The following is a 21,773-nucleotide window of genomic DNA, read 5'->3' on the forward strand; positions in this document are numbered from 1 at the left end:
GCGGGTGCGCGCGCTTCCTCACGCACGCGCGCACGGAGGGGGCGACGGCCGCGGTGACGCTGTTTGCGCCGGGCGGGCGGCGGCGCGTGAGGCGCGCGATTCCCGGTGCCTTGGGAGCAGTGCCCCGGCCCCCGCCGCTCCCGCCGCCGCCATGTCGGGCAGGTCTGTGCGGGCCGAGACCCGCAGCCGGGCCAAGGATGACATCAAGAAGGTGATGGCGGCCATCGAGAAAGTGCGGAAATGGTGAGGGGCCAGGGCCGAGGGTGCTGGAGTGGGACGCCGGCCCAGGCCCAGAGCGGCGGTGAACTGGCGGGTGGGGTGGGAGCTGACCGGCGGGCTCTTGGGGGGAGGGGGGGCGGAGAAGGCGGGAGGAGGGTGCCGCTCGCGTCGGCGTGAGGTCAGAGGGCGCGCCAGCCGCAACCAATCAGCGGGTCGCCCGGCCCGCGGGTCCGCCCACCTGCCCTAGGGCAGCGCGGCGCCCGCAGGAGCTGCCGGCTTTTGGCGGCGCTCGGTCCGTGGGGTCTGTTTCGCGCGCCGGTCCTCGCGCGGGCCTCGTCCCCGCGCCCGCCTGCCTCGGGAGGCTTTTGCGTTCTGAACTGTCCCATGTAAGAGCTAACAATTTCTGAGAGTTTCCCGTTGGCCAGACTAAACGCTCTACGTATTAAGTCGTCTAAGTTAGGTGAGAGCTTCTCGGCAAACCTGCATGCCACGGGACCAAGTGGTTATTGGAATTAAAAGCCCTGTGTTTCGCCTAATACGGACCCACACGAGCGAGCTGGGTAGGCATTTTCTCTTGGTGGCCTGGGAGCTGTTAGTAGAGGAGTCAGGATCTGCCCTTCGTTTGAAAACGGCTCCTATAGCGTTCGTTGCAGGCGCCGGTTGACCGCCTATTTTGTACCAGAAACAGTGATGCGTTATCACCTTCAGTTTTCACAGCCAACGGTTTGCGCCAACTTCTTGAGTACTTTTCTCTAGCTGATTACTAGTAATAATTTTAAAGTCCGGGTAGGTGTTAGCTCCCTCCAGGAAGCCTTCTCCAAGTTATCCTGTCCTTCACCCTCCACTCCCTTTATTATTATTTTTTTAATTAATTTATTTTATTTATTTATTTTTGGCTGTGTTGGGTCTTCGTTGCTACGCGGCGGCTTTTCTCTAGTTGCAGCGAGCGGGGGCTACTCTTCCTTGCGGTGCGTGGGCTTCTCATTGCGGTGGCTTCTCTTGTTGCGGAGCAGGGGCTCTAGGCGCACCGGCTTTAGTAGTTGTGGCCCACGGACTTAGTTGCTCGTGGCATGTGGGATCTTCCCCCACCAGGGCTTGAACCCACGTCCCCTGCATTGGCAGGCTGATTCTTAACCTCTGCGCCACCAGGGAAGTCCCTCCACTCCCTTTAGGGTCATTACCTTGGACTTTATTTCGTGTTTATTTGTCCATTTCTCTACAAGATCAAGTTCCTTAATCCTTTATCAATAAGGGCTTCATATATAGTTGTACTCATAAATACTAGTTAAATAATTAATGATTTTTCCCCTCCAAATCCCTTCCTTCTAGGTTTTTTTGTGAAACCTAAAAATGGGCGTACCGGCCATCTCCGTCCTCACCTGCAGCCTAGGGCAGATGAGCATATTTTCTCACCCAGAACTCTTGTACCAACTTCCCTATGATCTGCCTGCTTCAGGACTGGCTCATTCCCCAGTCCATTCATCACATTGTATTTTTCTCAAGTGTGAATCTTCTAGCACTCCTCTGCTTAGGAAATAATGCTTCATTGATCTCTTCTTGCTGTTAGGATAAAGACCAAAGGTGATCCTTCTTGCCCCACCAGACTGGTTCAAACTGCCCTCTTTCCCAAGATGCTGGCCATCTTTCAGTTGGGGCCACACTTCTGTTTCTGCTACCTGGTGTCCTTCCTCTACCCTCTCCTCCCCCTTGCCTAGTTAACTCATAGTTCTGCTCTCCAGTTGCTTCCTCAAGGACACCTTTCAAGATCCCCGGTCTAAATCAGGTCCCCTACTAGAACTTTCCACAATTGTATTAGGTCGAACCATAAGATATCGCCTGTATTTGCCTTTTTAACCAGCAGAAGCGGCAGTTTGATATGGTTAAACCTAGTGATTAGGTTTCTAACTGTGAGATGAGTTGTGTGATGTCTGTTTCCAGTTGGAATTTCGGGTCTGTGAGGGTCAGGACTGTGTATCTTGTTCCCTGTGTGCCCAAGACTTGGCATAGGGTCTTGAATATTAAATATTTGTTGAGTAAATGAGGAATAAATGAGTGGCTTGTCCAGGAATTAATTCCAGTTTCCTAAGTCTTTAGTTCATTCTTCTTTCTGTTACATCATAGTCTCTACATTTCTGTGATGTCACCATTTGCTGAATAGCATCATCAATAGCAGCAGTAACAGCAGTTACTTTTTTTGCTTCTTTGTCCTTAAATTGGGATGCGAAACTTGCAGAAGTCATACTCCAGACTCCCCAACTCTGGCCGTTCATAATCTACACTCTTATTCAACAATGTCACTTGCCTTTCCCTCCCCAGGTATGTGCGGGGTGGGGAGAACAACGACTCATTTTTTAAGGCTCATCTCAAAAGTAACCTCTTCTGTAAAATGAAACCTTAAAGCAGTCTTTCCATGGCGGCTTGGCCTTCACCTCTTCCAGAAGCCAGTGTGAGGCTCAGGTCTGTTAGTTGGAAGCATCCTGTCCTGCTCCTGTGATTATTTTTAAATAGCATCGTGTTTCAATCCACAGTTCCACAGGAGTCATAGGAGTTCTGCCTTCCATGGGATATCCTGGTCTTACTCTTTCAGCCTTCTTCCTTGCCACCTTCACGTGTTACAGTGATTTCTTTACTTATCTTTTCATTGCTATGAGTTCCCAAGAGAGGGACCCTATCTTATATATCCTTTATCTCCTATAGGGCCTTGTATATTAGGGCTTTATAAATATCAGTGGAATTGAATTAATTTTGGGGAAATAAAGAAGTTTATGCCAGATAGATACCTGAGTTTGAAAATGTGCTGATACTCTATACTGCTGTAGGCTGTGAGGAACAAAAGGTTTTGGTACACTGTACATGAGCAAAGGTGGCAAGTAGAGGGTTCAGAGCCAAAGGCATTTGATAGCAAGGTGTTTCTGGAAGGGATGATTTTGTCCTGAAAGGTAAGGTATGATTTGACGGAGAGGAAGTTTAGAAAGCACTTAAGATTGAAGGAATGATCTGCTGAGAAGTGGGAAAGCACAGTTATGATCAGAAAATCTATTTTACTATTTATCAGTTCTAAGAAGTGTCTTTGTTTTAGGGAGAAAAAGTGGGTGACTGTGGGTGACACGTCCCTTAGGATATTTAAGTGGGTTCCCGTGACAGACAGCAAGGAGGTAAGTGTGGAAGAAAATCGAAACACCAAAAGGTAACGTCTTCTTTCTTTCTTTGATTGCCTCTTAATTATAATGGAATGTATTTTCCCAGAATTGAGTTGAAAATACTTCAAGGCATCCTCTGTCATTGGTCCATGCAAAGCCTCTTATTTTATTATTTACCCCCCTTGATTCCCTTTCCTTAACTCATTCCTCTTTTCCAGGGCTTGGCAAACTACAGCCCAGGCCTTCTCCCTGTGATTCATTATAGTTTTATTTGAACACACCTATCCCTGTTTGTTTCCTTATTTGTGGCTGCTTTTGAGTTGTAATGGCAGGGTTGAGTAATTGCCATAACACCTAATGGCCTGCAAAGCCCAAGATATTTATTATCTGGCCCTGTAAGAAAAAGTTTGTGGACTCCTGCTGCCCACTGTAGTTTATTACATCATGTATTTAATATGTATATATGCTTTTCTAATTCCTCTTCCATGGGTTTATTTGGACACCTGAATATTATTATTTTTTTTATTTTTGTCTGCGTTGGGTCTTCATTGCTGCACACGGGCTTTCTCTAGTTGTGGCGAGCGGGGGCTACTCTTTGTTGCGGTGCGCGGGCTTCTCACTGCGGTGGCTTCTCCTGTTGCAGAGCATGGGCTCTAGGTGCGCGGGCTTCAGTAGTTGCCGCGTGCGGGCTCTAGGGTGAGCGGGCTTCAGTAGCTGTGGTGCACGGGTTCAGCAGCCGTGGCTTGCGGGCTCCAGAGCGCAGGCCCAGTAGCACACGGGCCCAGTTGCTCCGCGGCATGTGGGATCTTCCCACACCAGGGATGGAACCCGTGTCCCCTGCATTGGCAGGTGTATTCTTAACCACTGCACCACCAGGGAAGTTCTGGACACCTGTATATTCTTGAAAAATAGCGTTGTTTAATATTTGTATTTCTAAAAATTTTGCATCTATATATAGCATTGTGCTATACATCTCTATTCTCTTTTTGTTTTTGAGAACTCTGCATGTTTCTGTAATTGTAAATAAAATTATTATCATTACTCTTGCATTGTATTCTCTTATGTGCAGTGACCACATTTATCTATACATTCTCTGAGAGATAAACACCCAGATTTCTCCAGCTCTTTTTTTCCTGATTGTTTTGAAAAGATCTGAAATATAAAACACGTACAGAAAAGTATCTAAAACATAATGTAGTATATAGTGAAAAAATATAAAGCTAATACCCTTGTAAAAACCACCTAGGTCAAAAAATAGACATTGCCAGCTCCCCCAGAAGGCTCTGTAACTCTTCCCAGCGTCCCCCTCCCTCCCCTCTAGAGGAGATCACTCTCCTACTTTTGCTTTTACGACCACTTCTTTAGTCATTTGTAAACATTTTTTACTTTATATAAACAGCATCATGAAGTATCTGTTTTTGTATGTCTTGCTTTTTTTGCCTAGTGTTTGTAAAATCATCCATGTTGTATTTGGAGCTGTTTGTTCCTTTTCATTGCTGTATGGAGGTTTTTTTGTTTTTGTTTTTTAATTTAATTTAATTTTTATTTTTGGCTGCATCGGGTCTTAGTTGCGGCATGCGGGATGTTCGTTGAGGCATGCAGGACCTTTCGTTGCAGCATGTGGGCTTCTCTCTAGTTGTGGCCCATGGGTTTTCTCTTCTCTTGTTGTGGTGCATGTGCTCTAGTTGAGGCGTGTGAGCTCAGTAGTTGTGGCATGCAGGCTTAGTTGCCCCATGGTATGTGGGATCTTAGTTCCCTGACTAGGGATCGAACCCAGGTCCCCTGCATTGTAAGGTGGATTCTTTTTTTTTTTTTATAGATTTATTTATTTTATTTATTTATTTTTGGCTGCGTTGGGTCTTCATTGCTGTGTGGACTCTCTCTAGTTGCGGAGAGTGGGGGCTACTCTTCGTTGTGGTGCGTGGGCTTCCCATTGTGGTGGCTTCTCTTGCTGCGGAGCACGGGCTCTAGGCGTGCGGGCTTCAGTAGTTGTGGCTTGCGAGCTCTAGAGCGCAGGCTCAGTAGTTGTGGTGCACGGGCTTAGTTGCTCCGCGGCATGTGGGATCTTCCCGGACCAGGACTCGAACCCTTGTCCCCTGCATTGGCAGGTGGATTCTTAACCACTGTGCCACCAGGGAAGCCCTATGTAAGGCGGATTCTTTACCACTGGACCACGAGGGAAGTCCCTGTATGGAGTTTTATTGTAGGACTGTACCATAATTTATCTTTCTGATTCTCCTGTAGATGAATATTTGGGTTGTTCCCCGTTTGGGATAATAGGAACAATGTTCCTGTGACATTCTTATTCAGTATATGGGTCAACACGTGCATGGGTTTTCCTAGGATATATTCCTACGAGTAGAATAGCTAAGTCTTAGGATATGTGTATTTTGACCTACACTAGCGAATACCAAACTAGTTTCCAAAGTGATTGTAGCAGTATATATTCTTTTTTTTTTTTAAAGTAAGCAGTACCTTATTTTTATTTTATTTATTTATTTATTTATTTTTGGCTATGTTGGGTCTTCGTTTCTGTGCAAGGGCTTTCTCTAGTTGTGGCAAGCGGGGGCCACTCTTCATCGCGGTGCGCGGGCCTCTCTGGTTGCGGAGCACAGGCTCCAGACGCACAGGCTCAGTAGTTGTGGCTCATGGGCCTAGTTGCTCCGCAGCATGTGGGATCCTCCCGGACCAGGGCTCGAACCCGTGTCCCCTGCATTGGTAGGCAGATTCTCAACCACTGTGCCACCAGGGAAGCCCTATACCAGTATATATTCTTAACAGCAATATGAGTTCTCACTGCTCCAAATCCTCATCAACAGTTGGTATAGTTAGACTTAATGTATTAAGATAACTCATTGTTGGGCTTCCCTGGTGGCGCAGTGGTTGAGAATCCGCCTGCCAATGCAGGGGACACGGGCTCGAGCCCTGGTCCGGGAAGATCCCACATGCCACGGAGCAGCTAGGCCCGTGAGCCACAACTACTGAGCCTGCGCGTCTGGAGCCTGTGCTCCGCAACAAGAGAGGCCGCGACAGTGAGAGGCCTGCGCATCGCGATGAAGAGTGGCCCCCGCTCGCCACAACTAGAGAAAACCTTCGCACAGAAACGAAGACCCAACACAGCCAAAAAATAAATAAATTAATTAATTAATAATAAAAAAAAAGATATCTCATTGTGGTTTTAATTCGGTGATTAATGATGTAATTACTAATGAGATGGAGAACCTTTTCAGCATCCTTTTGGATTTCCTCTTTTAAGAAGTTCCTATTTAAGTCTGTTTGGCTGTGGTCTTTTTCTTAGGACTTGTAGGGATTCTCTGTGTTGTAGACACATACTCTTTATTGATTAAATACTATCTGTACCTTTTTCCATTCCATGGCTTGTCTTTACACTCTGTTTATGCAGGCTTGAGTAACAGAAGTATTTTGTTTTTGTTTTTTTAATTTTATTTTTGGCTGCATTGGGCCTTCATTGCTGTGAGCAGGAGCTACTCTTTGTTGTGGTGTGCGGGCTTCTCCTTGTGGTGGCTTCCCTTGTTGCAGAGCGTGGGCTCTAGGGCACACGGGCTTAAGTAGTTTTGGCGCGTGCGGGCTCAGTATTTGTGGCTCGTGGGCTCTAGAGTGCAGGCCCAGTAGTTGTGGTGCATGAGCTTAGTTGCTCCGCCGCATGTGGGATCTGCCTGGACCAGGGATCGAACCCGTGCTCCCTGCATTGGAGGCGGATTCTTAACCACTGTGCCACCAGGGAAGTCCAGAGTAACAGAAATTTTTAATTTTAATGTAGACAAAATAATCTTTTACTTTATAATTAATGCTTTTAAATGCCTTAAATCTCTTCCTTCTTTGAGGTCACAAAGATATTTTTCCATATAATCTTCTACAAGCTTGTTATTCTGTTCCCATTTATAACACACCTGGAGTTGATTTTCGTGTATTTTGAAGTAGGGGCCCAATTTCATTTTTTTTCCATGTGGGTATGCATTTGTCCCACCAATTGAAAAGACTCTTTTCCTCCTGCTCTGTAGAACCAACTTTGTCATATTCCAAGTGTCCGAATATGGGTCTGTTTGTGTGTGTTGCCTCCAGTTTGTTTTGGTAGCACAGATGACTCTGGTGGACATCCCTTAAACCATTGTCCTTGAGGACTTGTGGGAGGTTTTCTCTGGATTAGATGCCCAGGAGTGAGATTGCTCTGTTACTGGCTGTACGTACATGATTGTTTTTACTAGATGCTGGCTGTCAGGTCTCTCTCCTGAATAGCTGCACCCGGATAGTTAGTACACTTCCCCAGTTGTGCCGCAGGGCTCCTGTTTCCCACATCTTCAACAACATCTGATATTATCTAACTCCTAATTCCTAAATCCTGCCAGTCTGATAGACATAAAGTGGTATCTCTTTGTTTGTTTTGCATTTCTCTGAACACTAGGGAGGTTGACAATTTTATCTTTTCAGATATCCTTTTTATTCATTTAGATTTCCTCTTTTCTGATTTCTTTTTTTTTGCCCTGAGGCTTGCGGGATCTTAGTTCCCCAACCAGGGATTTAACCCAGACCCTCGGCAGTGAAAGCACAGAGTCCTAACCACTGGACTGCCAGGAAATTCCCCTCTGATTTCTTGTATTGGGTTTCCTCTTTACTTTTCTGATTTGCATGGCTTCTTTGATTGATATTCGGGATATTCTAGAAGATACCGTGTCTTCTTTTGATTTGTATTTCCCTGGTATGTCTTGTAATTCTGTTTTTCCCCGTTTTACATTTTTCTGCTTATTGGGCATATTGGGAATAGGTTTAGCTGTGGGTGACAGAAAACTCAAAGTAGTAATGGTTTAAAAAAGTTTTATTTTATTCTTAGAGAAACAGAAATATGCAGTCTAGGACTGGTGTGGCACTTCTGCTCTAAGAGTCCCCAGGGACCCAGGTTTCTTGCAACCTTTCTGTTCCTTTTTTTTAAAATAAATTTATTTATTTATTTTTGGCTGCGTTGGGTCTTCATTGCTGTGCGTGGGCTTTCTCTAGTTGTGGCGAGCGGGGGCTACTCTTCGTTGCGGTGCGCGGGCTTCTCATTGCGGTGGCTTCTCTTGTTGCAGAGCATGGGCTCTAGGCCCACGGGCTTCAGTAGTTGCGGCGCGTGGGCTTAGTTGCTTCGCAGCGTGTCGGATCTCCTGGACCAGGGCTCTAACCTGTGTCTCCTGCATTGGCAGGTAGATTCTTAACCACTGCGTCACCAGGGAAGTCCCACCTTTTTTTTTTTTTTTTTTTTTTTTAATAATTTATTTTTAAGAGAGTAATGGTTCTATTCATTTTACTTTATTGTGATAAAATACACATATCATAAAATTTAGCATCTTAACCATTTTTTAAGTGTACAGTTCAGTAGTGTTGAAGACATTCACTTTGTTGTGTAATCCATCTCCAGAACTCTTCATCTTGCAGAGGTAAACTCTATACGCATTAAACAATTGCCCATTTTCCTCTGCTTCATGTTTGACCTCGTATCCAAGTTTGAGCTCCAGCCATCCTTCAACACATTCAAGTTCAAGGCAGCAAGAGAGTGGAAGGATGGGCAAATGGTATTTTCATGAATTTAAGGAGTTTCCTAGAAGTCTCCTCTGGACATGTATACTAACTATGTGTGTTCATAATAGCTGTGGCACATTTAGGGGCCGGAAAGGCCGTGAAAATGTCACCATCTAAACATTCTACTTATATGGACAAGGATTTCTGCCGTGATACACTTTCTTTTTTCTCTTCACCTCATGATGACTAGACAAATTTTCTTCTGATTTGAAAGTTCCACATTTTATTTTTAATTTTTTTATTGGCTGTCTCTAACCTAATAAGACTTATACTTACTGTTTTTCTGTATCAGCGTATAAAGCTTATCAAAATCTGTGTTTCCCCTCTGAGCCTGAACACATTTTTAACCACCCCTGGTCTCTACCTCTGGCCCCCACTTTCATTCCTGCCCTCTCCTTAGTTTTTTTTTTTTTTTTTTTTTTTCATTTTTTTTTTTTTTTTTTTTTTTTTTCACACACACACACACTGTATTTTATTTTTACAAGAGATAAATCGACTGACACCAAGCATTGTACATGGATGACCACAACAAAAGCAACAATGATTGCAATTACCAAACATGAAACACACTCATACTATGTCATAGTATTGACATTCAGTCCAGTAATCCTCCACTGTAACAGCTCCTTTACTTTGCAGTGAAAATTGATTTGTATATTCTTTGCCTCTGAGTCCTTGTGGAATTTTTTTTTTTTTTTTTTTAATTCAGACAGAAAGTCACAAAAATTATACTCATCCTCATCAGTTCACTCAGTCCCATGTAATTAATTTTTTTTTTTCATCTTGATCTTTTGTTAGCACTTTTATGAGTTCATCAGTTTTTCATTAGAGTTCTGAAAATGCTTATTCATTCAGTTCAGCAGTACAGTCCGTTACCAGAAACCTGTACTTGTCAGAGTCTTTTCCATGTATTTCTTGAAGATGAAACCCTTTTATAGGAACATATTTGCAAAATCACCAGAGTACACCCAGAACTGTCTGTAAATGACAAAAGACTTAAAAATGACCACGGTTAAAGATTTGATGACAGTTCATAATAATGCAGTTGACAAGAAAATTAGTTATTTCTGAGATATACATTTTAAAGTAATAACTAGGATTATTACTTATAACATTATACCAGAACATCTAAGATTTTTAGAAATTTCATGTAATGTCTGAAACATTTATATTAACATATTTCCATACATATTTCCATACAAGTACAAATATAAGATTTTTAGAAATTTCATGTAATGTCTGAAACATTTATATTAACATATTTCCATACATATTTCCATACAAATACAAATATGATTTTTAGAAATTTCATGTAATGTCTGAAACATTTATATTAACATATTTCCATACATATTTCCATACAAATACAAATATAAGATTTTTAGAAATTTCATGTAATGTCTGAAACATTTATATTAACATGTTTCCATACAAATAACCCAATGAAAGTTTAGTATTAGTTGTTTGTTTTTTTATACTGCAGGTTCTTATTAGGCATCAGTTTTATACACATCAGTGTATACATGTCAATCCCAATCGCCCAATTCAGCACACCACCATCCCCACCTCACCGCAGTTTTCCCCCCTTGGTGTCCATATGTCCATTCTCTACATCTGTGTCTCAACTTCTGCCCTGCAAACCGGCTCATCTGTACCATTTTTCTAGGTTCCGCATACATGCATTAATAGACGATATTTGTTTTTCTCTTTCTGACTTACTTCACTCTGTATGACAGTCTCTAGATCCATCCACGTCTCAACAAATGACTCAATTTCGTTCCTTTTTATGGCTGAGTAATATTCCATTGTATATATGTACCACATCTTCTTTATCCATTCGTCTGTTGATGGGCATTTAGGTTGCTTCCATGACCTGGCTATTGTAAATAGTGCTGCAATGAACATTCGGGTGCATGTGTCTTTTTGAATTACGGTTTTCTCTGGGTATATGCCCAGTAGTGGGATTGCTGGGTCATATGGTAATTCTATTTTTAGTTTTTTAAGGAACCTCCATATTGTTCTCCATAGTGGCTGTATCAATTTACATTCCCACCAACAGTGCAAGAGGGTTCCCTTTTCACCACACCCTCTCCAGCATTTGTTGTTTGTAGATTTTCTGATGATGCCCATTCTAACAGGAGTGAGGTGATACCTCATTGTAGTTTTGATTTGCATTTCTCTAATAATTAGTGATGTTGAGCATCTTTTCATGTGCTTCGTGGCCATCTGTATGTCTTCTTTGGAGAAATGTCTATTTAGGTCTTCTGCCCATTTTTGGATTGGGGTGTTTGTTTCTTTGATATTGAGCTGAATGAGCTGTTTATATATTTTGGAGATTAATCCTTTGTCCGTTGATTCATTTGCAAATATTTTCTCCCATTCTGAGGGTTGTCTTTTCGTCTTGTTTATGGTTTCCTTTGCTGTGCAAAAGCTTTGAAGTTTCATTAGGTCCCATTTGTTTATTTTTGTTTTTATTTCCATTACTCTAGGAGGTGGATCAAAAAAGATCTTGCTGTGATTTATGTCAAAGAGTGTTCTTCCTATGTTTTCCTCTAAGAGTTTTATAGTGTCCAGTCTTATATTTAGGTCTCTAATCCATTTTGAGTTTATTTTTGTGTATGGTGTTAGGGAGTATTCTAATTTCATTCTTTTACATGTAGCTGTCCAGTTTTCCCAGCACCACTTATTGAAGAGACTGTCTTTTCTCCATTGTATATCTTTGCCTCCTTTGTCATAGATTAGTTGACCATAGGTGCGTGGGTTAATCTCTGGGCTTTCTATCTTGTTCCATTGATCTATGTTTCTGTTTTTGTGCCAGTACCATATTGTCTTGATTACTGTAGCTTTGTAGTATAGTCTGAAGTCAGGGAGTCTGATTCCTCCAGCTCCATTTTTTTGCCTCAAGACTGCTTTGGCTATTCGGGGTCTTTTGTGTCTCCATACAAATTTTAAGATGATTTGTTCTAGCTCCGTAAAAAATGCCATTGGTAATTTGATAGGGATTGCATTGAATCTGTAGATTGCTTTGGGTAGTATACTCATTTTCACAATGTTGATTCTTCCAATCCAAGAACATGGTATATCTCTCCATCTGTTGGTATCATCTTTAATTTCTTTCATCAGTGTCTTATAGTTTTCTGCATACAGGTCTTTTGTCTCCCTAGGTAGGTTTATTCCTAGGTATTTTATTCTTTTTGTTGCAATGGTAAATGGGAGTGTTTCCATAATTTCTCTTTCAGATTTTTCATCATTAGTGTATAGGAATGCCAGAGATTTCTGTGCATTAATTTTGTATCCTGCAACTTTACCATATTCATTAATTAGCTCTAGCAGTTTTCTGGTGGCAGTTTTAGGATTCTCTATGTATAGTATCATGTCATCCGCAAACAGTGACAGTTTTACTTCTTCTTTTCCAATTTGTATTCCTTTTATTTCTTTTTCTTCTCTGATTGCCGTGGCTAGGACTTCCAAAACTATGTTGAATAATAGTGGTGAGAGTGGACATCCTTGTCTCGTTCCTGATCTTAGAGGAAATGCTTTCAGTTTTTCACCATTGAGAATGATGTTTGCTGTGGGTTTGTCATATATGGCCTTTATTATGTTGAGGTAGGTTCCCTCTATGCCCACTTTCTGGAGAGTTTTTATCAGAAATGGGTGTTGAATTTTGTCAAAAGCTTTTTCTGCATCTATTGAGATGATCATATGGTTTTTATTCCTCAATTTGTTAATATGGTGTATCACATTGATTGATTTGCGTATATTGAAGAATCCTTGCATCCCTGGGATAAATCCCACTTGATCGTGGTGTATGATCCTTTTAATGTGTTGTTGGATTCTGTTTGCTAGTATTTTGTTGAGGATTTTTGCATCTATATTCATCAGTGATATTGGTCTGTAATTTTCTTTTTTTGTAGTGTCTTTGTCTGGTTTTGGTATCAGGGTGATGGTGGCCTCATAGAATGAGTTTGGGAGTGTTCCTTCCTCTGCAATTTTTTGGAAGAGTTTGAGAAGGATGGGTGTTAGCTCTTCTCTAAATGTTTGATAGAATTCACCTGTGAAGCCATCTGGTCCTGGACTTTTGTTTGTTGGAAGATTTTTAATCACAGTTTCAATTTCATTACTTGTGATTGGTCTGTTCATATTTTCTATTTCTTCCTGGTTCAGTCTTGGAAGGTTATACCTTTCTAAGAATTTGTCCATTTCTTCCAGGTTGTCCATTTTATTGGCATAAAGTTGCTTGTAGTAGTCTCTTAGGATGCTTTGTATTTCTGCAGTGTCTGTTGTAACTTCTCCTTTTTCATTTCTGATTTTATTGATTTGAGTCCTCTCCCTCTTTTTCTTGATGAGTCTGGCTAATGGCTTATCAATTTTGTTTATCTTCTCAAAGAACCAACTTTTAGTTTTATTGATCTTTGCTATTGTTTTCTTTGTTTCTATTTCATTTATTTCTGCTCTGATCTTTATGATTTCTTTCCTTCTGCTAACTTTGGGTTTTGTTTGTTCTTCTTTCTCTAGTTTCTTTAAGTGTAAGGTTAGATTGTTTACTTGAGCTTTTTCTTGTTTCTTTAGGTAGGCTTGTATAGCTATAAACTTCCCTCTTAGAACTGCTTTTGCTGCATCCCATAGGTTTTGGGTCGTCGTGTTTTCATTGTCATTTGTCTCTAGGTATTTTTTGATTTCCTCTTTGATTTCTTCAGTGATCTCTTGGTTATTTAGTAACGTATTGTTTAGCCTCCATGTGTTTGTCCTTTTTACGTTTTTTTCCCTGTAATTCATTTCTAATCTCATAGCGTTGTGGTCAGAAAAGATGCTTGATATGATTTCAATTTTCTTAAATTTACTGAGGCTTGATTTGTGACCCAAGATGTGATCTATCTTGGAGAATGTTCCGTGCGCACTTGAGAAGAACGTGTAATCTGCTGTTTTTGGATGGAATGTCCGATATATATCAATTAAATCTATCTGGTCTATTGTGTCATTTAAAGCTTCTGTTTCCTTATTTATTTTCATTTTGGATGATCTGTCCATTGGTGTAAGTGAGGTGTTAAAGTCCCCCACTATTATTGTGTTACTGTCGATTTCCTCTTTTATAGCTGTTAGCAGTTGCCTTATGTATTGAGGTGCTCCTATGTTGGGTGCATATATATTTATAATTGTTATATCTTCTTCTTGGATTGATCCCTGGATCATTATGTAGTGTCCTTCCTTGTCTCTTGTAACATTCTTTAATTTAAAGTCTATTTTATCTGATATGAGTATAGCTACTCCAGCTTTCTTTTGATTTCCATTTGCATGGAATATCTTTTTCCATCCCATCACTTTCAGTCTGTATGTGTCCCTAGGTCTAAAGTGGGTCTCTTGTAGACAGCATATATATGGGTCTTGTTTTTGTATCCATTCAGCCAGTCTATGTCTTTTGGTTGGGGCATTTAATCCATTCACGTTTAAGGTAATTATCGATATGTATGTTCCTATGACCATTTTCTTAATTGTTTTGGGTTTGTTTTTGTAGGTCCTTTTCTTCTCTTGTGTTTCCCACTTAGAGAAGTTCCTTTAGCATTTGTTGTAGAGCTGGTTTGGTGGTGCTGAATTCTCTTAGCTTTTGCTTGTCTGTAAAGCTTTTGATTTCTCCATCAAATCTAAATGAGATCCTTGCCGGGTAGAGTAATCTTGGTTGTAGGTTCTTCCCTTTCATCACTTTAAGTATATCATGCCACTCCCTTCTGGCTTGCAGAGTTTCTGCTGAGAAATCAGCTGTTAACCTTATGGGAGTTCCCTTGTATGTTATTTGTCGTTTTTCCCTTGCTGCTTTCAATAATTTTTCTTTGTCTTTAATTTTTGCCACTTTGATTACTATGTGTCTCGGCGTGTTTCTCCTTGGGTTTATCCTGTATGGGACTCTCTGCGCTTCCTGGACTTGGGTGGCTATTTCCTTTCCCATGTTAGGGAAGTTTTCGACTATAATCTCTTCAAATATTTTCTCTGGTCCTTTCTCTCTCTCTTCTCCTTCTGGGACCCCTATAATGCGAATGTTGTTGCGTTTAATGTTGTCCCAGAGGTCTCTTAGGCTGTCTTCATTTCTTTTCATTCTTTTTTCTTTAGTCTGTTCCGCAGCAGTGAATTCCATCATTCTGTCTTCCAGGTCACTTATCCGTTCTTCTGCCTCAGTTATTCTGCTATTGATTCCTTCTAGTGTAGTTTTCATTTCAGTTATTGTATTGGTCATCTCTGTTTGTTTGTTCTTTAATTCTTCTAGGTCTTTGTTAATCATTTCTTGCATCTTCTCAATCTTTGCCTCCATTCTTATTCCAAGGTCCTGGATCATCTTCACTATCATTATTCTGAATTCTTTTTCTGGAAGGTTGCCTATCTCCACTTCATTTAGTTGTTTTTCTGGGGTTTTTTCTTGTTCCTTCATCTGGTACATAGCCCTCTGCCTTTTCATCTTCTCTATCTTTCTGTAACTGTGGTTTTTGGTCCACAGGCTGCAGGATTATAGTTTTTCTTGCTTCTGTTGTCTGCCCTCTGGTGGTTGAGGCTATCTAAGAGGCTTGATGGGAGGCTCTGGTGGTGGGTAGAGCTGACTGTTGCTGTGGTGGTCAGAGCTCAGTAAAGCCTTAATCCACTTGACTGTTGATGGGTGGGGCTGGGTTCCCTCCCTGTTGCTGTGGCGGTCAGAGCTCAGTAAAACCTTAATCCACTTGACTGTTGATGGGTGGGGCTGGGTTCCCTCCCTGTTGGCTGTTTTGCCTGAGGCAACCCAACACTGGAGCCTACCCGTGCTCTTTGGTGGGGTTAATGGCAGACTCTGGGAAAGCTCACGCCAAGGAGAACTTCCCAGAACCTCTGCTGCCAGTGTCCTTATCCCCACGATGAAACAGAGCCACCACTCGCCTCTGCAGGAGACCCCCCAACACCAGCAGGTAGGTCTGGTTCAGTCTCCCCCTGGCTCACTGCTCCTTCCCCTGGGTCCTGATGCACACATTACTTTGTGTGTGCCCTCCAAGAGTGGGGTCTCTGTTTCCCCCAGTCCCGTCAAAGTCCTGCAATCCAATTCCCACTAGGCTTCAAAGTCTGATTCTCTAGGAATTCCTCCTCCCGTTGCCTGACCCCCAGGTTGGGAAGCCTGACGTGGGGCTCAGAACCTTTACTCCAGTGGGTGGACTTCTGTGGTATAAGTGTTCGCCAGTCTGTGAGTCACCCACCCAGCAGTTACGGGGTTTGATTTTACTCTGCTTGCGCCCCTCCTACCGTCTCACTGTGGCTTCTCCTCTGTCCTTGGACGTGGGGTATCCTCCTTGGTGAAGTCCAGGGTCTTCCTGTCAATGATGGTCCAGCAGTCAGTTGTGATTCTGGTGCTCTCGCAAGAGGGAGTGACAGCACGTCCTTCTACTCCGCCATCTTGGTTAAATCTCCCTCTCCTTAGTTTTGAATGGAATTTCAGGTCAGATATTCTGTTCAGATATTTTTGTTTTTACAGACATTTCTTGTTTTAGTCATTGCTTAATTAGACAAAGTAAACATTACTAGTTATTTACTAACCCTTTGTACCTATTTATTATTGCTTTCTCTTAGATTCATTTCTTTTCTTGCTGGAATACACCCTTCAAGAGTTTTGCCAAAGAGGGCTTGTGTGGAGAAAACTTTATGAAAATATCTTTGTTTTACTTTCATGTTTAATTGATAATTTTACCTGTATATGAAATTCTAGGTTAAAAATTATTTTCTTTCAACATTTTGAAACTATTACTCAGTTGCTGTGCTTCTAGTTTTCTGTTGAGAAATCTGATGTCAGTCTAATTCTTGATTTCTTTGTAGGTGATTCTTTTATATTCCTGGAAGCTTTTAGAATTTCTTCTGTTTGACCTGGAACTTCTGTAAGAATATCCTGTAATGTGGACATCTAGCTTCATTTCTTAACTTTTAGTTTGTTTCATGTCTTTATTTTGTCCTCATATATTCTGACTTCTCAACCCAGTTTTTGCTCATTAATCTTTTCTTCAGCTCTATTTCTGCTAATAAACTCGTTCACTTAATTGTTTTTTCTTTTTTTCCACGCTGCGCAGCTGGCTTGTGGGATCTTAATTCCCTTCACAGGGAGCAAACCTGGGCCCCAGGCAGTGGAAGCGTTTAGTCCTAACCACTGGATTGCCAGGGAATTCCCTCATTCACTTAATTTTTATTTTGAACGAGTTTATTATTCATACCAAATTTCCTTTGTTGTTGGTTGTTCAAAACAACTTTCCAGTGTCATCCTTATCTTTCTGAGGAGATTTGCTATGTTTTATTTCAATTCTTCTGTCCCACTAGTCTGCTTCTTCTGGTATAGCTTGTTCTGTTTATTGTCTTTCATGGTGCTTGTTTTCCTCCAGTGTCTGGTTAGTTTTTTCTGTGCACTCATCTTTTATTCCTTTTGACTCTGAGCTGCATTGGTTAGAAATGTGTAACCGAGGCTTTGTGTTCCTTCCTCTAAATGGATTTAGGGGATGGGATTAGCCTCAGGGTTCAGCCTTTCCCTTTTCCCCTCTCTCATCTTCCCCTGCCTCCCAGGGAACTCCCTAGTATCAGTCTTCCACGTGCTGCCTTTATCTGGGAGCAGCCATCCTTGTCCAGCCAAAGGAGCTGGTGGGTGAAAGTTATGGGGGGGCTCTGGAGTCACCCTTTGTTTTTCATCTAACCCTGGCTCTGGTGATGCCAATACCCATAAGGGCCAAAGGTCAGGCCGCTAGATCTCTTGGGTAGTGTGTACATGTGGGGGAAGGACACTGCCAGCGACCCCCTCCCCATTTCTCACATATAAGACCCTGGCCCTTTCCTATTTCAAGTTCTCCTGCCCAGGACTCAGCTCCTTTTGTCTCTCCGAAGGGCTTCTCACAGTGTTTGTGTTGGTTTCTGAGCTGGGCCCTGAGGTCCATCGGTTTATCTACCTTCCAGTGGTCCATGATAGTGTGCCATCTTCTAAGGTACTAGCATAGACCAGTTAGGTTAGGAAAAGTAGAAAATGACCAAATTGGTAAAGAAAAAAATGTGAAGGACATAAGGGAAGTGGGGCACTGCTGATGGGAGAGTAAATTGGGACAAACTTTCTACAGGTGAAGTTGATCATATATGTATACTTAAAAGCTTAATTAACCAGATGGTGGGAATCCTTTCACAGTGTATACGTATATCAAATTAACCCAGGGTACGCTTTAAATATCTTACAATTTTATTTGTCAGTTACACCTCAGTAAAGCTGAGGGGGAAAAAGCTTTCAGAATATTTATGCCTTTGATCTAGAAGTTTTATCTCTAGAAATTTATCCTCAGGACATAATCATGATGTGTACAAGGTACATCTATAGTGTTGAGCATCACAATATTATTGTTTGTGGTATTTAAAAATTGCAAGCAAAATGAAGATCTTATTGTAGAGAATTCATAAAGTTACTGTGCACCTGTATATTGTAAAGCTTTGTAACCATTATAAAAGATGGTATAGAAGATTATTCAATGGCATAGAAAATTTTTTTTTTTTTTTTTAGGAAGTTACATATTTTATTATTAAACTGTTTCTTATTTTCCTGCAAGGCTGTTGCTTCACTGTATAAAAATAGCACAAGCAAACACAGTATATTGCAAAATTAAGATAGTAATGTTCTTAATTGGACACTATGCAACTAACAAACTTTTCTCCACTGCCATTTATTTCCAGTGGCAAGTTCATTGAGTCTTTTTTTTTTAAACGGCAACATTGCCTTTTATTTATTTATTTATTTTTTAATACATTTATTTATTTTTGGCTGCGTTGGGTCTTCGTTGCTGCACGTGGGCTTTTTCTAGTTGTGGCGAGCGGGGGCTACTCTTAGTTGCGGTGTGCAGGCTTTTCATTGCAGTGGCTTCTCTTGTTGCAGAGCACGAGCTCTAGAGCGCAGGCTCAATAGTTGCAGCACAAGGGCTTTGTTGCTCTGCGGCATGTGGGATCTTCCTGGACCAGGGCTTGAACCCGTGTCCCGTGCATTGGCAGGCGGATTTTTAACCACTGTGCCACAGGGGGAGCCCCATTGAGTCTTTTGACCTAAATCCGGGGATGGCTGTAAGCAAGTTACAGTATTATATAAGGTTAAGATAACAATGTTATTCTTGAATTACATAATTTTTTTTTTTTTTTAAAGGTTAAGCTATTTGAATTTATTTATTTATTTATTTATGTTTGGCTGTGTTGGGTCTTCGTTTCTGTGCGAGGGCTTTCTCTAGTTGTGGCAAGTGGGGACCACTCTTCATCGCGGTGCGCGGGCCTCTCACTGTCGCGGCCTCTCTCGTTGCGGAGCACAGGCTCCAGACGCGCAGGCTCAGTAATTGTGGCTCACGGGCCCAGTTGCTCCGCGGCATGTGGGATCTTCCCAGACCAGGGCTCGAACCCGTGTCCCCTGCATTGGCAGGCAGACTCTCAACCACTGCGCCACCAGGGAAGCCCCGAATTACATAATTTTTATAACTAGTTTTACCACAGATAATTTCAGGAATTCTGAATATTATAACTGGCGACTAGCCTACAAATCATAGGGTGTTGTGAAAAAGATGCAGAGTGTTTATCTGAAATCATGAGGAAGTTAAAGGGGTATTTTCTTCAGGCAACATTGTTGAAAGTCGTTTCTTTTGCTAAAAGTTGCTTTTTAAAAATCTGTCCACCACTAATTTAAGACAACTATGCTAGATTAAGTTGTTTCAAACTAGTTTATTTAGGGGTTCCATTTTCACTCAATAGATTTTATGTATTTCTCATACGCTTCTTCACTCATTAGTTCATCTAGTTCTGAAGGGTTACTGAGTGTCATCTTGATCAGCTAACCATCTTCATAACAAGATTTGTTGACAAGTCCTGGATTTTCTGCTAGAGCTTCATTCATTTGTTACATCTCCTGATAGAGAAGAATGGAGTTCACTCGCAGCTTTCACACTTTGCAAAGCACCAGATTCCTCTTGTTTGTTCAATTTTGTCCCAACTTCAGGCAGACTACAGTAAACAACATCTCCCAAAGCTTCCTGTGCAAAATTGCTGATTCCCACTGTTCCAACACCGTTTTCTGTTGTTACCCATTCATGTTTGTCTGTGAATTTACGACCTGACAGCAGAGCGGGTCCGGTGCTCAGCGCCCGGACGGCGCCCACCCGCAGTCCCCAGGGCCGCAGCGGGCAGGGCGTGTGGGGCGCAGAGGTGGCGCGCAGGCTGCAGACCGCAGCCCGCACGCTCCGCGCCACTCGCAGCACCATGTTTGCAGAGAAAAATGTTTTTAATATGGTGAATGGGGGAGGGGGAGCAAGTTATAATGCTGACTCATGAGCCATTTTCATACAGATACATGTATAGGTTGTCTCTGGTTGTACAGGTGATTTTCATTTCTTTTTCTGTATTTTCAGAATTTCTTATAGTGAATGCATACTTTATGTGAGCACAGAATCATTAAAATAAAGATAAATGAGAGATCAGAAAAAAATAATGATAAAGCCAAATGTTGGCATGGGTGCCATGATGCTCGTACTCCAAACATATTGCCAACCTCCTTGTAGAGAGTGGTGAGTGAGCCACAGTGTATTTTAAGAAAAATATGTTTAGTTTATACTTTTTGATCTAGAAGGAATTTTTTTTGTGAATTTAGTCACATAATCCAGGAAAAAGTGGAAGTTGAGCATTGTGGGTTTATTCCTACTAGCAATAAACAAAAACAATCCTAAATAAGGTAAAGCTAAATGTCCACTAGTTGAGTAGTGATTAAGTGATTATGATGTGTGGAATATTGTGCAGCTAGTAAAAATCATGTTTATGTAGCCTCTGCAGTAACATGGTAAAGTGTAATTACATTAAAATTATGTCTGTATATGAAAAAATGAAGGGAAGGACTGCATGTATGTGTACAGTTGATTTATTGCCGAGCTAGTACTGAGAGTATTAAGAAACACTAAGTTGTATTACTAGTACAATGCACGTACAATAAATAGGCAAGTATAAAACGTATGAATTGGTAAATTTGAGATTATTCAGATTTGAACTTTTGGCTGTTGGGATGCTCTCATTTGCAAATGCTTGGATTGATGATTTCCTGTCCTGTGGATTATTTCCTTGTTTGTTGCAAGCTAGTGCTTACCTTCCCACTGTGGTTCCCCCACATGTGTAACCTGCATCCTGCTTGAAGGCAAAGGTGGACATGGGAGATCATTTTGAGTGGATGGGGTGGATTGGTGAGGAATAGAGCTAGCAGGGGCCCCTTGTCCTGTCACTGCTTGCATTACATATAAAGTGACTCCTTCCTTTGTCCAGTCAGAGGTTCTTTCTTCTTTCACTTTTTTTTTTTCTTCCCTGCTGCGCTACTAAAACAGGGATCTTTCTCAAATGAGTATTTTGTGTTTCTCACCCATGCATGTAGGGAAGGACTGGATAGAGCATTCTTATCCGGGCAGAAAGCAGAAGAGTCCTACAGGGGGCTCTGGTGGAAGATATGTATCTGCCTCTCACTTGCGATTCATGATATTAGCACTGGAAGGGTCCATTTTTACTGACAGAGACACTGAGGCCTGGGGACACCTTGTCCAGGATCCTGTTATTCCTCGGGTCCTGGATTCTGAAACCGCTGTTGTTCCTCCTGTTCCTAATCCAGACCTCTCTGGTGTCTCAGCACCTTCTCTCTCTCTGTGAGTCTTCTGCTTGGCTCTGTCATATTCCTCTTTTTTTCCTTTTCTAGAAAGAAAAGTCAAAATCGAACAGTTCAGCAGCCCGGGAACCTAATGGCTTTCCCTCTGATGCCTCAGCCAATTCCTCTCTCCTTCTTGAATTCCAGGGTGAGTTGCATCCATATGTCTTCCT

At 41.8% G+C, this 21,773-nt stretch overlaps 1 protein-coding gene and 1 pseudogene across 1 annotated transcript in view; one reads left to right on the forward strand and one right to left on the reverse strand.

Annotated features, from left to right (window-relative positions):
• BCL7B (BAF chromatin remodeling complex subunit BCL7B) overlaps positions 1-21,773 on the forward strand; it is a 26,131-nt gene continuing 4,358 nt past the window's right edge. The window contains exons 1-3 of the mRNA XM_059897709.1: positions 1-243; positions 3,299-3,374; positions 21,652-21,748. Coding sequence (XP_059753692.1) covers positions 152-243; positions 3,299-3,374; positions 21,652-21,748 — 265 coding nt within the window. The 5' untranslated portion in view covers positions 1-151. The remainder of the gene's footprint in view (positions 244-3,298; positions 3,375-21,651; positions 21,749-21,773) is intronic.
• Positions 19,669-20,198, reverse strand: LOC132349356 (glycine cleavage system H protein, mitochondrial-like; annotated as a pseudogene).

The sequence above is a fragment of the Balaenoptera ricei genome, chromosome 15, assembly GCF_028023285.1.
Source record: "Balaenoptera ricei isolate mBalRic1 chromosome 15, mBalRic1.hap2, whole genome shotgun sequence".
In the NCBI taxonomy this organism is placed as follows: Eukaryota; Metazoa; Chordata; class Mammalia; order Artiodactyla; family Balaenopteridae; genus Balaenoptera; species Balaenoptera ricei.